Raw genomic sequence first — 12,480 nt, forward strand, 5'->3', positions numbered from 1 at the left:
CCAAAAATAAGGAAAGGGTGACATCTCAGATGGGCATTCCTTATAGCTATGTGGCATGCCCAATCTCCATAGGTTAAACTTTCAAGACGCTAATGTAAAAATTGCGGGGCCGGTATTTAGCAAACCCATGGACATTTTATTTTCCAAACGTGGGTAAAGAGTCATTCTGGTTTGCTGAAAGGGCATTGTTTGGCATATTTTATTTAGGACTTCAACTGCTAGGACAGAAGTTTTCTAGGCCTGACCTATTACAATTGTCCCTGCTGTAAGAATATGTTTGACAAGCTGGAACTGGATTTATGTTCAGTTGACCTGTCTTTTATCCAATAAGGCCTCATTAGGGTCATTGTGAAAGGAGAAAGCATTCATGATGTAAAGTAATTGGCAAATGTTTGTCCAAAATTCTTTAACTATGGGACATTTCCCCTAGATACAGGCAAACATGCCTTCAGAGCAGCAAGAATGGAAGCATAGGGGGAAAAATATGGTATGAACGTAAAGATCTGTATGGAGAAGAAAATTCTGCTCATTTTATTATCTATTAACTATAATTGACTGATGAAGCGTGGGTCACCAATGATTCCAGAAAAGTCAGCTGGAAACCACTACATTGACAAAGATACAAATAACCGCTGCACTTCATACCTGAATCCTATTCTGTAAACCCCTTTAAGAAAAATTAGTAGAAATCACAGTCAGAGACAAAAGTCAATACGAATGTGGGATATAATTTAGTAGTACAGTAAACACCCCATGACTTTTAAAAACAACAGCGCCACCTGTTTGCAAAAGAAATGTACTACACATAAATCAGGCCCCAATATGGCTTTACTAATGCTGTCATCAATGCTCTGGATTTTATAAAATCGAGCAGACAGAACTCTATTTTAAATGGTCCTCATATGTAAGAAACTTTTATTCTATCAAAGTAAATAATACAATGGTTTTATGTCATATGTTTTATGTTTACATTGTTATAAAAATGAGAAAGCAAAGCAGAAATTAGTGAAACATTGTAAGAATTTGTTATATTGACCCAATGTTGTGGAACCCCTTAACAGGACATGTAGTCTTTGCACCAGGCTCAGGAGGTAATGGATTTTGTGAATAAACACCTGCTGACATCATGCTGATAGATAACTCTGAACACAATTCTGACACTAAAAGAGGAGGTGAATATACCCTTACAAAACACACTAAATGTATGGCCCTGCAAAATACACAAAAACATTGCATTATAGATTGTACTAATACCTTGTGAATAATTTACTAAGGTAAACAGACTGTTCACTTTGCAAGAGAATAGCTGAGTGAATGAGGTGAAGCCTCATTAGTGAATCATCTAAAAAATCTTTTTTTTTTTTTTTTTTCCCTGGCAGGTGATTGCATATTCTTTGCAAAGTCATTTTTAACACATTCCCTAAGCTAAGGGAAAATTCCTTGGTAAATTGAAAAATCCCCCTGAAAAGCGAACAGCCTATTTCCTTTAGTAAATCAGCCCTGTTGACTTCACTTTTACACTATTTTTATATGAGGCAATTTATAAAAAGTAGGACAAAGGAACTATGCTACACATATGGTGGAAATGCCCACTAATAACCAATTTTCGGAATCAAATATGTAATTTAACCACTTAAGCCCCGGAAGATTTTACCCCCATTCCGACCAGGGGGTATTTTGCGATTCGGCACTGCGTGACTTTAACGGAGAATTGCGCGGTCGTGCGACGCTGTACCTAAACGAATTTGGCGTCCTTTTTTTCCCACAAACAGAGCTTTCTTTTGGCGGTATTTGATCACCTGTGCGATTTTTTGATCACGCGCTATAAACAAAAAAAGAGCGTCCATTTTGCAAAAATAGCAATATTTTTCCCTTTTTTTTATATGAAATTCCCCCAAAAAAAATGTAAAAATCAAAATTTTTTAAAATTTTCGGCCAATTTGTTTTATGCTACCTATGTTTGGTAAAAAAAATCGCAAAAAGCGTATTTTGATTGGTTTGCGCAAAAGTTATTGCGTTTACTAACTAAGGGAAAGATTTTTGTCATTTTTGTTGTTTTTTTTTTAACGCGTAATGGCGGCGATTTGCGATTTTTTTTGCGGTACTGCGACATTGCGGCGGACAGATCGGACCCTTGACTGACATTTTTGACACTTTTGGGGTTACCAGTGACATTTCTACAGTAATCAGTGCTATACATATGCACTGTTACTGTAAAAATACACTGGTAGTGAAGGGGTTAACTTTATTTGAGAGGGAGGGGCTGTGTGTGTCCCTAGGGGCGTGATTCTAACTGTGATTGGCTGGGGCTTCAGCTGTATGCAGAGTGATCAACGGATCTACATAGTAGATCCATGTGATCAGCTCTCATACAGCGAGGAGAATGACAGGCAGCTTGTTTACACAAGCTGCCTGACTTTCTCCCTCTCCCCCGCCGATCGCCGAGTGGCCGGCGGACATTGGGTCCGCCGGTCACACGCGCGGGGGGGGTCCGTGACCACTCGGGAGCGGGAGCGCGCCTCCGGGGGCGCGCGCTCGCTCCCTAGACCCTCACAAGCTAGTGACGTAGCCCTACGTCACTTTGCCTGTGAGGGGCTGACCGCCGACGTAGATAGTCGTGCGGCGGTCGGCAAGTGGTTAATTCACAATATTACTAACACAAAAGTACACCTGCCTGTTTGTTAAACATCTCCTCACATTCCATGAAACAATATAAACAGAACCTATTGAGACAACTCCTAAACACAGCAAAAATTCTGATCGCAAGGGACTGGAAACAAACCTCCACTCCCTCCATATCGGATTGGATACGGGAAGTTGATAAGGTTTACAGGGGTGTACCTAGAGCATTTGGCACCCAGTGCGGATCTGATATCTGGCACCCACCCCAACTTTAAAATAAGACCAAAGGCAATGTAAAGCATCAGTACAATGCACAATTCTCACAACTACATGGAATTACCAAAGGTAAAGGCCCGTGTACACGATAAGAAAATCCAAAGTAAAATTTCATCTGATGAATAATCTGCTGATTTTCTGATTGTTAGTATTGGTGCTTTGGACAGCCGATTACGAATTTTCGGACCACAAAAGCTGAAGGTGCAGACTATAAAATGTTTATCGTACGTGAACACAATGTCTGATTTTCATTTAATTAGTACAGTTTTCATCCGATAAAAATTGTTAGAGCAAGACTACACATGCTCGGAAACGAAAGAATACATACAAAACAATGCAACAAATGACATCACTTCCTAGGAGAATTTTCATATGAAAGTAACCTGTTTACTTTCCATATGACACTAGCATGCAACATTAAACTAAAGAAAAATTGTCTGATAATCTGATTGTGTGTAAGAGGCTTTAGACTTTATTTTCTTGCTTCTGTAGCTTCTCCTGGTGAAGCTCAGGGATATCTAGCCACTCTTGTGCAGGGCTGTTGATAGGGGGGGCCACCAGTCCTCCTGAAGGGGGCCCAGGCAAACAGGGGGCCCCCAACTGCATGGGGAATCAGTGCGGTAGGGCGGAGGGGCAGTTAAAGAAGGAAGCCCTGTGAAGCTCTCTGCAGCAGCTGAAAGTCAGTTTCTCCTTCTCCTGCTGCAGGGAGAGACACAGACACAGGGTATCGTTCCTTTAGTTGACTCTCTGACACCGATCCCCCTCCCTGTTCTGCTTGCTTCTGGTTCCCCCCCCCCCCCTCTCCCCGTGTGCCTCCCTTTCACTGCCTCCCCCTCTCCCGCAACACTACAGGCTTCCCTGTCTCCCTGTCCTTTAAAAAAAAATGACAAATTGTAAAAAAATAAACATTTAAATTAAACATTGTAATAAATAAATGTAAACAATTGTAAAATAATATAATTGTAAAAATGTTTCACATTTAAAAAAAATTAAATTAAAAAATAAATAAATACATTTATATATATAAATATATATATATATATATATATATATATATATATATATATATATATATATATGTAAAACACAATTTAAAATGAGCTAATTCACACAGGTTTTCTGTTATGTTTATGTCTGCTAATAATAATTTTAGTGTATTTTTAGTGAAACTATTGTCTTGATATATTCGGGGGGCTGCAAGGTAGGCTGTACGGGGCCCATGATTTCTAACCGCAGCCCTGCTCTTGTATATGTGATAGTAATCGATTTTTATAATTTCTGTACATTGTCTACAAACTATTCATTTTCCACATCTAGCCATGTTCAGATTTTTTTCTTCGGAGTGGCACTTGAAAGCCTGAACATGGATATTTCCCAGTGCATAGCTAATTATTGCTTAACTGATCGGTTTACTTTGGCCAAGGTGGCTGCTAGGCAGAATGGAATCCCCTAGTGACAAGCCTTTATTGACTAAACGTAGATTATTAATGAAAAGAAACAGGTTGCTACCTAGTTTCTCTGTAAACCTAAGGCAGAAAGAAGAGATTTTTGGCCTAAAATCATACAAAATTATAACTGGACAGTGCTTCCAGTTCGGTAATACAGGCATGTCTATGTTTTATCTGTGCTGCAACAATATCTTATATATTGAAACCATAGATTGGGCGCGGTGCACAGTTGCGGGTCACTCTTTTTTCTTTGAGAGACTGGTGAGGTGCAGATCAGTTGGGTGAGATAATAGGTGCCAATGACGCCCTGTTGTGGCCGCTGTTGGTAGTTACACCTATTCTTAGCATATGTAAGCCCAAGAGTACCATACTGCAGCTTACCCGTTCGGAGATGTGTTGGCTGCATTGATTTTCAGACTTTTTTTTCAGTTATTTTCTATTTATTTTCTGTTCTAGGGTGACAACGTGGACCCAACATACTGTACCTATAGAGGAGCCTAGGGCAAGACTACAGAAGACCTCCGCCTCTCCTTTTCTCCATAATATCGAAGGAGGTATCCAGTAGTCCCCAGAGATAGCTGGGAACAATGTAACTGACAACTGTCAGCGCAGGCTGTTAGTAATGGAAATTATCAGCTGATATAAATTCTGACAGGATCTCCACTTATATTTACATACTCTTTAATTACAACAGCCTGTCTCAGTATTCAAAGAACAGCAACAGAGTTTGAAATGTAATCTGCTCTCATAATTCTAAAAATATAATTTATCCATAAAGCATTGGTTGCTTCTCTCAAGACTGGTCTTTTTTTTTTGGGCCAGTTCACACCAAAACGTGGTGCGGGAAACGTTTCCCGCACCGCATTCAAAACGCAGTGCAGGGACATGGTCACCCAGAGCCCAGGATAAAGATTCCAAACTGCACCCCCCCATCCCTTAGGGTTAGGGTCAGGGCACCCCCATCCCTGCAATACATTTTTGTGCCCAGGGCAGCCGCCTTTCCTGCCCACCCCTTGTCCCCTTCCTGCGCTTGCGATCTGCACTGGGTGTCAGGGTTAACTTAAAGTGTAAGTCCAGCCTAACACTAAAATCCCTGCATCTTTAGACCTGAAGGATCTAACACTAACCTATCTAGACCTGTAAAGAAAAAGAAATCAGTATACCTCCCTCTTTTGAAGCCGATCCGATCCCGTGTCCAGCGGTGGAAGCTCTGCAGGTGACACGGCCGACAACGGCTGTGAAATGAATAGGGAATGATGTCACCCATACTTACTATGGGGCTTCCATCGTTGGTTCTGTCCTCTGCACCCGTCTCCACACCGAAGCCACCGCTGACAGATCAGTATGAGATTGGATCGGATCCGCTTCAAAAAAGTTAAGTATACTGATTTCTTCTTTACAGGGCTAGATAAGTTAGTGTTAGATCGTAGAGGTCTGTAGATACAGAGATTTTAGTATTAGGGTGGACTTCTACTTTAATGACATCCCAAATGCAGGTCACAAACACAGTGCATTTGCCTGCACCAGATTGCATGGTACAGTAGTACCATGCATTCTGATTGCTGTACATTTTTTAAAGTAGTTCATGCATTGCTTTTGTGTGATTTACGCCTATTCAAATGAATGGGCTAAAACTGCACTGCACCCAGATCGCATGTGAATCGCACAGGAACACACATTCAGGCTGGGTTCAATCTTGTGCGATCACAGACATCGCATGTCATTCTCACCGCATTGCTGTGCACGGCATTGCTGTGCAAATCACATACAATGTCTGTGTGATGCAAATTTACCCATACACTGTATGGCTAAAATCCCATTCATACCAAAATGGTGCAGATCCCAGTTTTTGGTCTACACTGGAATCGGATCACATGGGTGTTCACACCTATGCGATCCGATGCCTGCACTATTTCACAGTTCGCACTGCGATCAGGAATCAATCTGGGGGTGTCATCAACTTTACATTGACACCCACAGTGGTTCGCAGATGTCAGTGTAAACCAGTGTATGATTCAGGTGCGATGCGGGAATCGGCACTAAATCGCAGGGTTTCTCGCATTGCACCAGTATGACTTGGGACTTATGGTGTGAGCCGGCCCTTAAAGTTGTTAAAGCCCAATTTAATGTTAAATTTAAATCCATGTGTATCAAAACACTTGCAGTTGCTTCAATTACAAAGCAGCCACAGCCTGAGAAGAAAAGCCTACCCTTGTCCCCATGCTGTAGAGGACAGTGGTATTTCTGCAGAGGTTTGACATGCTGCATGCTCATAATAACTATAAATCTGCAGCAAATAATTGCTCCCTGCTAAATAGAGAGCTTTAGGTTTGACTAATGCCCCGTACACACGTACCGATCGTCGGCCGAACGATCGGCCGTCTTTTGTCCAGGGCTGTCGTGTCTGTTGAAAACTGCAAAAGACTGCACACGAATTTTGTCGGCCAACAACAGCCGACTGCAGAAGTGATGTCATGTGATGGTTAACTTTCCCTGTGTTTTTTCTTTTCTGAGCATGCCCAGTCTTGCAAATCTGCTGATTGTCGGCCGAATTCTGTACTGACTGGCGAACAATCGGCCGTTCTGGTGTCTGCCTACAAAAATTTTAAAGCATGCACATCAGATTCTATTCGGCCGAAAGTGCGCTGTCGGCTGTCGGAAGCATCATACTAACAAGCCTACAATCGGCCGATCGGTCGTCGGCCGAATATTTACGGCCGACAATCGGTACGTTTGTACGGGGCATAAGCAAAGGACATGTTGGACCTTTGCAAAATGACCACTGCTTCCACTCAGACAGCAAGACTAATGGGCCATACACACTATAAATTGTCTTTCGATTTTTTTCCTTTAGATTTACCAAAACCATATAATATGATGTGAAATCTAAACACTTTCAATTTGTATGCAATCTGGCAGGCCCTTGCACTACATAGTTGAAGATAAATCTAAAGGAAATCTAACAACAAAAGTTGTATAGTGTGTATCCAGCTTTAGTCCAAGCAAAGCTGATGGTAGATGCATGTGAACTAAATCTTCCATGGCTTATTACTTTCTCTCAGGGAAACTAGTGGTGGGATTTTGGTGTTTGAGCCTCCAATTGCAGCAGCCATTGTATGAGCCCCGTTCTCCCTGTTATTTTTATTTTTATTTATTTTATATTATGGGAAATGCAGCAGAAAGAGCAAATGTTCAAGATAAACAGGCCAAAAAGCAAAAGGTATCTTATTGGTGCAGCCACCAATGGATATTTAGTTTAGTTAAAATGAGAATCACGTTTTTTTTGCTTAAAATAAAGATCATGATTCTCTTGTGATTCTCGGTGTAACATCATCTTTCACATTATACAAAAAAATTGGGCTAACTTTACCATTTCGTTTTTTTTTGTTAATTCATTGAACTGTAGTTTTTCAAATAAAAATGTGTATGAAAGACCGCTATGCAAATACAGTGTGACATAAAATCTTGCAACGACCGCCATTTTATTCTCTAGGGTCTCTGCTAAAAATGATATTCAATGTTTGGAGGGTTCTAAGTAATTTTCTAGCAAAAAATACTGATTTTAACTTGTAAGCAACAAGTGTCAGAAAAAAGGCTTGGTCTTTAAGTGGTTAAACTGCCCTCACTTACAGACCATCCCTTTGATCTAAAAGAACAAAATGATACAATCTTTGACAGCTGTCAGCAGTGAGCAGAGAACGGCTCTGCACTGAATAGTGGAAATGCCAGATTTTATTTTTTTAGGTTTATTTTTTTAATGATTAATTGTGCAGCTCTATTTCAAGCAATGCGAACCGGATGCGAGTTTCCCTACATCCAATTTGCATGACATGCGAGTGTGGCTGGCTCTCAATGGAGTGAAATTTGACTACACCCAGTATTTGTCGCGGTTTGGAGGGTGTAGGTGGGGGTTGAGGGGGGTTTTGGGGGGTCGTGGTTGAGTTCCTGCCCCTTTTTTCTGATAAAAAAAAGCCCTGTATTATACATATGTAGTATTACAGACATACACCGGATCCTCCTCTTCTCGGGTCCTTCTCCAGCTCTCCTGGGCCCTCCCTCCTGTCAAGTGCCCCCACAGCAAGCAGCTTGCTATAGGGGAACTGGAGCCAAGTCGCATCTCCCACTTTGGCCCTGCCCCCTCTCTCTCCTGATTGGCTAACTAACTTTGATTGACAGCAGCAAGACCCAATGGTGCCGCTGCTGTGTCTCAGCCAATCAGGAAGGAAAGTCCCAGGCGGGGTAGGCACTCGTGGACATCACTGGACACGGATGGGGCTCAGGTAAGTATTAGGATGTTCTGGGACGGCTGCTACACACAGAACACTTTTTATCCTACTGCATAGAATGTATTAAGATAAAAAACCTTCTGACTTTACCATACCTTTAAGGTTTTTCACCTTAATGCATTCTATGCATTAAGGTGAAAAATCTTCGGTGCTGCAGTCCCCCCCCCCCCCAAGACTCCCCCTTTTTCTTACCTGAGCCTGATCCAGACATATGCATGAGTGCAGAGGTCCAGCTGCTGTCTCTCTCCTCATTGGACAGATTGATAGCAGCAGGAGCCATTGGTTCCCACTGCAGTAATTTAAAAGCTGTGACTCGGGAGCAGGAAGCGAGGCTGAGTCCTGCTGTTTGTGTCAATGGACGCAGAGCCCGCCCGGGTGCCCCCATGGAAAGTGTTTTTTGTGGGGGCACCCGATGAGGGGGAGGAGCCTGAAGCGCCGACAGGACACCCTAGAAGAAGAGGATCGGGGCTGCACAGAGTAGGTAAGTATAGGCATGATTTTTTTTTTTTTTTTAAATCACTTGAGTAGAGGAGACACAATCAGCAATAAAAGCCTGACCGGTTAGAAGCTTTCCACACTCTAAAATTAGAACAGCAGTTTTGGCTTTAACACCGTACAGAATAAATTTGTAGGAAATCCTGGTGATGCCTCCTCCTTTGCACTACCCTCCCAAATTCATAGATTTAATTGGCTACTAAAGTAAGAAGAGACTCTGGTTGAATGATGGTACATCAGCAGTACTGCTAATGTTTGTGTACAGATTACACTAGATAACTGCCCTCATAGTAAAGAAAGGTTCACAGGAAAAAAATAAAGTAACTCCACTTTTGTGGGGGAAAAAATAGCAAACAAAGAAAAAATAATATAGCGTATACAATTGCGACACAAATCATATTGTAATTGACTTATTAAAAATGACCTTTCCTTTTCCATCTGCAGCCCTGTAATTTTCTGAAAATGCAATACAATATGGCTACCTGGAGTCATTCTGTACACAGAATGTGTACTGACCACACCCCAGAAACATAATTTCCTGCTTGTGTGATTGGCTCACCAATTTTACCAGAGGTCTGGCTAAGATACAAGTCAGATTTCTGGCATTCCCTGCAACAAAAATGTCATTTTTGGTGAGATACTCCCAATAGGAACACGTCTAAAGGGATGCAGGCCCAGCAGATTTCCTCATTAGTGCCCTGCAGCTGTACAGCTGATTGATAATTATGAAACCACTCCCATTAGACCCACTCAGCACAGAGGAACAAACAGGGATTTCTTCAGAATGACAAAAGGTAGGGATCTGCAACAAAGTTTGTTACAATCCTTGTAATGTACAGAGATCACCCAGAGGGGAATGTTTTTTTTTTTTTTTCAACAAAAGTGGAGTTACGCTTTAACTCACAAAACTAAATTACAGGTTGCTGTTTGTGTTCTATCTGGCACGTACAGTTCATTTATCAATGCTATTACAATGGTGCTATTGTGTGGGCAAATCTCTGCATAATTACAAAGTCAACATGCAACACCTAAATTCCCGTATGAAAGAGAAAGTTTCCCTAACATTTACACAATGCTGAAATGAGCCAAACTAAAGACCCTTTTACTCACCAATGTGTCTTTTTTAGCCCCGACAAGGTATACGGAGCATGAATCAGGTTCATTTTCTCTTAGAGCATCCTGCAGCCAGTGCCTGAAATCAGTAAGAGCATTCATTAAATACTTACAGCAAAGCTGAGTATGAAATACTTATTAAATCCCGTACTGTCAGCACAGAACTACACCTGTGGGTACCTGCATGTCAGGTATATTTCTATTTAAGCATCTTGGGTACTTGGAATGCTCATGAGCTCTGATAAGCAGAAACTATCTGGATGACTTGGCTCACTTTCTCTGGCTTCCTAAGCTTCACTATTGGCCAACTACTGTAGGGTTTAGGACAGGGTCTCCAAACTTCTAAACAAAGGGGCAATCTACTGTTCTTCAGACTTTATAGGGCCGAACTGTGGCCAGGGGGTAGAAAAGGTCCTGGTGTCAGTGGGAGTAAACAATGCCAAATCCTTAGTGACAGGAATAATTCCCCATGATTGGTGTCAGTGGGAGGAATAATGCCCCATCCTTGGTGTCAGTGGGAGGAATTGTGCCCCATCATTGGTTTCTGTGGCAAGAATAGTGCTTCATCATTGGTGTCAGTAGGAGGAATAGTGCCCCATCACTGGAGTCAGTGGGAAGAATAGTACCTCATCATTGGTGTCAGTGGGAAGAATAATGCCCCATTGTTGGTGTCAGTAGGAGAAATCTTGCCCCATTATTGGTGTCAGTGGGAAGAACCGTGCCCCATCCTTGGTGTCAGTGGGAGGAATAATGCCCCATTATTGGTGTCAGTGGGAAGAATCGTGCCCCATCCTTGCTGTCTGTGGCAAGAATGGTGCTTCATCATTGGTGTCAGTAGGAGGAATAGTGCCCCCTCACTGGAGTCAGTGCGAAGAATAGTACCTCATCATTGGTGTCAGTGGGAAAAATAATGCCCCATTGTTGGTGTCAGTAGGAGAAATCTTGCCCCATCATTGGTGTCAGTGGGAAGAATCATGCCCCATCATTGGTGTCTGTGGCAAGAACAGTGCTTCATCATTGGTGTCAGTAGGAGGAATAGTGCCCCGTCAGTGGGAAGAATAATGCCCCATTGTTGGTGTCAGTGGGAGAAATCGTGCCCTATCATTGGTGTCAGTAGGAGGAATAGTGCCCCATCACTGGTGTCAGTGGGAGGAATAGTACCCCATCACTGATGGGCAAAAGGTGCCCATCAGGAGGTTTAGCCCTTGTTGGTGTCAGTGGCAAGAATTTTGCCCTATTAATGGTGTTAGTAGGAGGAATAGTGCCCCAAGGGCTGGACAAAGCAAGCAAAGGGCCACATCTGGCCTCCAGGCCGCAGTTTGGTGACAACTGGTTTAGGAGGTTAGAAGGGTTTATGAACAGTCCACCTCTCAAACCAAAAAGAATGTGGACTTTGGGGATAATGAGTATACACGGCGCTTGCATTACAAACTGTTACAGGTAAGATCTTGGGGGTCAAAATGTGTCACTTTAAAGGAAAGGTGTGCATACATGGGATTTTATTGCTGACCTTTTCTTGTATGGTTGTCATACAGGTACTCTGACAGAAATTCTTTCTAAATCCTAGCCATAAAAAAGAATGCAGCCAGCCATTTAGAACTTCTGATATGCACTCCTGTTAACACTCACTGTCAGTTCAAAGGAGCTACTGAGTCAGCCAATAGTTGGGCAACTTACATTTTCAGAAAATAAGCCCTAAAACATTTCCTTAAAAAAAAGATATCACATAGCAAGATACTGTATGTCTGCTTGCAATCTATTGGGGGCTGCCCACATAATAGGTACCTACCTAGTGTGCTCAAGGGTTTGAATGTCACCCAGATCAAAAGCAGTAATAATCACTAAAAGAAAAAAAAAAAACAATCTTTACAACATTAATTGATGCAAACCAGATTCATTGTAGAATAATCTGGACTATGGGACACAAAGAAACTACTCATTGTATTTTATATCTACAGTGTGGCATGACAAATCCCATACTTTGTAGCAGGGAGCTTCAATGCACCCTTGGATAAACAATAATATCTGGGAATCCGTGGCATTCGAGGTACATATTTTCTGGTCTCCCCTTGATTGGAACACATCTGACAACAATTCTCCACCCTTTTTTTGCCTTTCTCCTATATGTGGTAGGTATTTAGAATTATAAATATATTTATATAATTTTTTTAATTATTCCCCCCCCCATGTATATATTGGATGGTTTAGTTTATTGTAAACAATTTACTCGTATGCATATA

The 12,480-nt window shown here is 41.8% G+C and overlaps 1 protein-coding gene across 1 annotated transcript in view; it reads right to left on the reverse strand.

Moving 5' to 3' along the window:
• The window catches only part of RAB36 (RAB36, member RAS oncogene family), a 42,710-nt gene that overhangs the window by 5,363 nt on the left and 24,867 nt on the right, over nucleotides 1-12,480 (reverse strand). Inside the window, exons 6-7 of the mRNA XM_082243570.1 lie at nucleotides 12,030-12,081; nucleotides 10,238-10,319 (exon numbers count right to left, since the gene is read on the reverse strand). Coding sequence (XP_082099696.1) covers nucleotides 10,238-10,319; nucleotides 12,030-12,081 — 134 coding nt within the window. The remainder of the gene's footprint in view (nucleotides 1-10,237; nucleotides 10,320-12,029; nucleotides 12,082-12,480) is intronic.

The sequence above is a fragment of the Pelophylax lessonae genome (assembly GCF_965119305.1).
Source record: "Pelophylax lessonae genome assembly, chromosome: 1".
NCBI classification, from domain to species: Eukaryota; Metazoa; Chordata; class Amphibia; order Anura; family Ranidae; genus Pelophylax; species Pelophylax lessonae.